Here is a 1,362-nt window from a genome sequence, read left to right as displayed (position 1 = left end):
TTCAGAATCAGAGCTGAAGACGACTCCGTTTCAAAAGGAAACTACTCTTTGTTGGTCTTCAGAAACAGAGCTGAAGACGACTCTGTGTCAACAGGAAACTACTCTTTGTTGGTCTTCAGAATCAGAGCTCACCTTGACCTCGGCGCTGAAGCTCTCTCCCTGCCGGCCCTGGTCCAGATCCCTGAGGCTCTCCGTGGCCTCGCTGGCCGAGTCCACTCCCAGGAACCAGAAGTTACAGCCGTAGATGTTCCGGACCGACCAAAGGTCCCCGACCTCCTGCGGCGCCGAGCCGTCATCATCAACATGCCGGCGCGTTGTCATGGCCGCCGTGATCGTCATCACCGTGTTCAGGATGAACGGGGAGATCTGCAGGAAGAGGGGTATCATGTGACCTGTTGCTTATCGTGTGATCTGTGTGATCTCTGTTTATCATATCATCTGTGGCTTATCATGGGATCTGTGGCTATCATGGGATCTGTGGCTATCATGTGACCTGTCTGGGTTTATAAACACATTGTAAAGATGTGGACGATGTACCTTCAGGACGACTTCCTCCACCGTCACACAACCGCTCAGCGGTTGGTTGGGCACTGTTTTGGTCTCCAAGGCGACCGAGCAGGGTCTCAATACCTATTGGACAGAAATCTGCAGGTGAGTTGGGCTCTGATTCAATCCTCCTGTCGGGTCATATCTGACAGATATACTACTTTCATCAGAAGTATTTTGTTTTACTTTTGATATCTTAAGGCTTCACGATTTTCTCCACAGTAGACATTTGAACATATAAATTACTGATCATCACTTTCATTGTATCTTTTTTTTGGTCACTTTGTAACACCTATGACTCCATAGGAAATTAATGGTAACCCGAGATTCTGTTGATCCATCAGATAGTACACACAAACAAATCAAAATGTTGATTTTGGAAAACATTTTCAGCGCCTATTCTTTGTATATTCACTGCAGTTATTCATGTTAACCAGTGAGACATTGGTTACAGCTTTTAGGGTGTAGCAGTAAGCCACATCAGGGGCAGCCGTTTAAATCTGGTAATATAGAACAGTGGTTCTCAAATGGGGGTACGCGGACCCCTAGGGGTACGTTGGAGTACTGTAGGGGGTACGTGAGATTTATTTTATGTTAAAGAAAAAAAAAAAAACAGTTACACATATTTCAAAACGCAAAGTGTAATAACTGCAGGTTGCCTCCCTGTCAGAATGACAAAGATCCTCAGTGAAGCTCAAGCCCAAGCTTCTCACTACATTGTAAGGACAACTTATTAAAAAGATCAGTTCAATGCAACTAATGTCGTCTTAGTGTTATTGCATGATGTTAAAATTGGTTTGCCATGAATTTAGTGAT

The 1,362-nt window shown here is 44.6% G+C and overlaps 1 protein-coding gene across 1 annotated transcript in view; it reads right to left on the bottom strand.

The window, feature by feature from the left end:
- Window positions 1-40: 40 nt before the first annotated feature.
- Window positions 41-1,362, bottom strand: part of LOC104955542 (vacuolar protein sorting-associated protein 13C-like) — a 5,993-nt gene continuing 4,671 nt past the window's right edge. Inside the window, exons 11-12 of the mRNA XM_010782891.1 lie at window positions 538-630; window positions 41-366 (exon numbers count right to left, since the gene is read on the bottom strand). Coding sequence (XP_010781193.1) covers window positions 88-366; window positions 538-630 — 372 coding nt within the window. The 3' untranslated portion in view covers window positions 41-87. The remainder of the gene's footprint in view (window positions 367-537; window positions 631-1,362) is intronic.

This window comes from Notothenia coriiceps, unplaced genomic scaffold, assembly GCF_000735185.1.
Source record: "Notothenia coriiceps isolate Sejong01 unplaced genomic scaffold, NC01 NC01_scaffold00000613, whole genome shotgun sequence".
Classification (NCBI taxonomy): Eukaryota; Metazoa; Chordata; class Actinopteri; order Perciformes; family Nototheniidae; genus Notothenia; species Notothenia coriiceps.
This window is presented reverse-complemented; position numbering and strand designations above follow the sequence as displayed.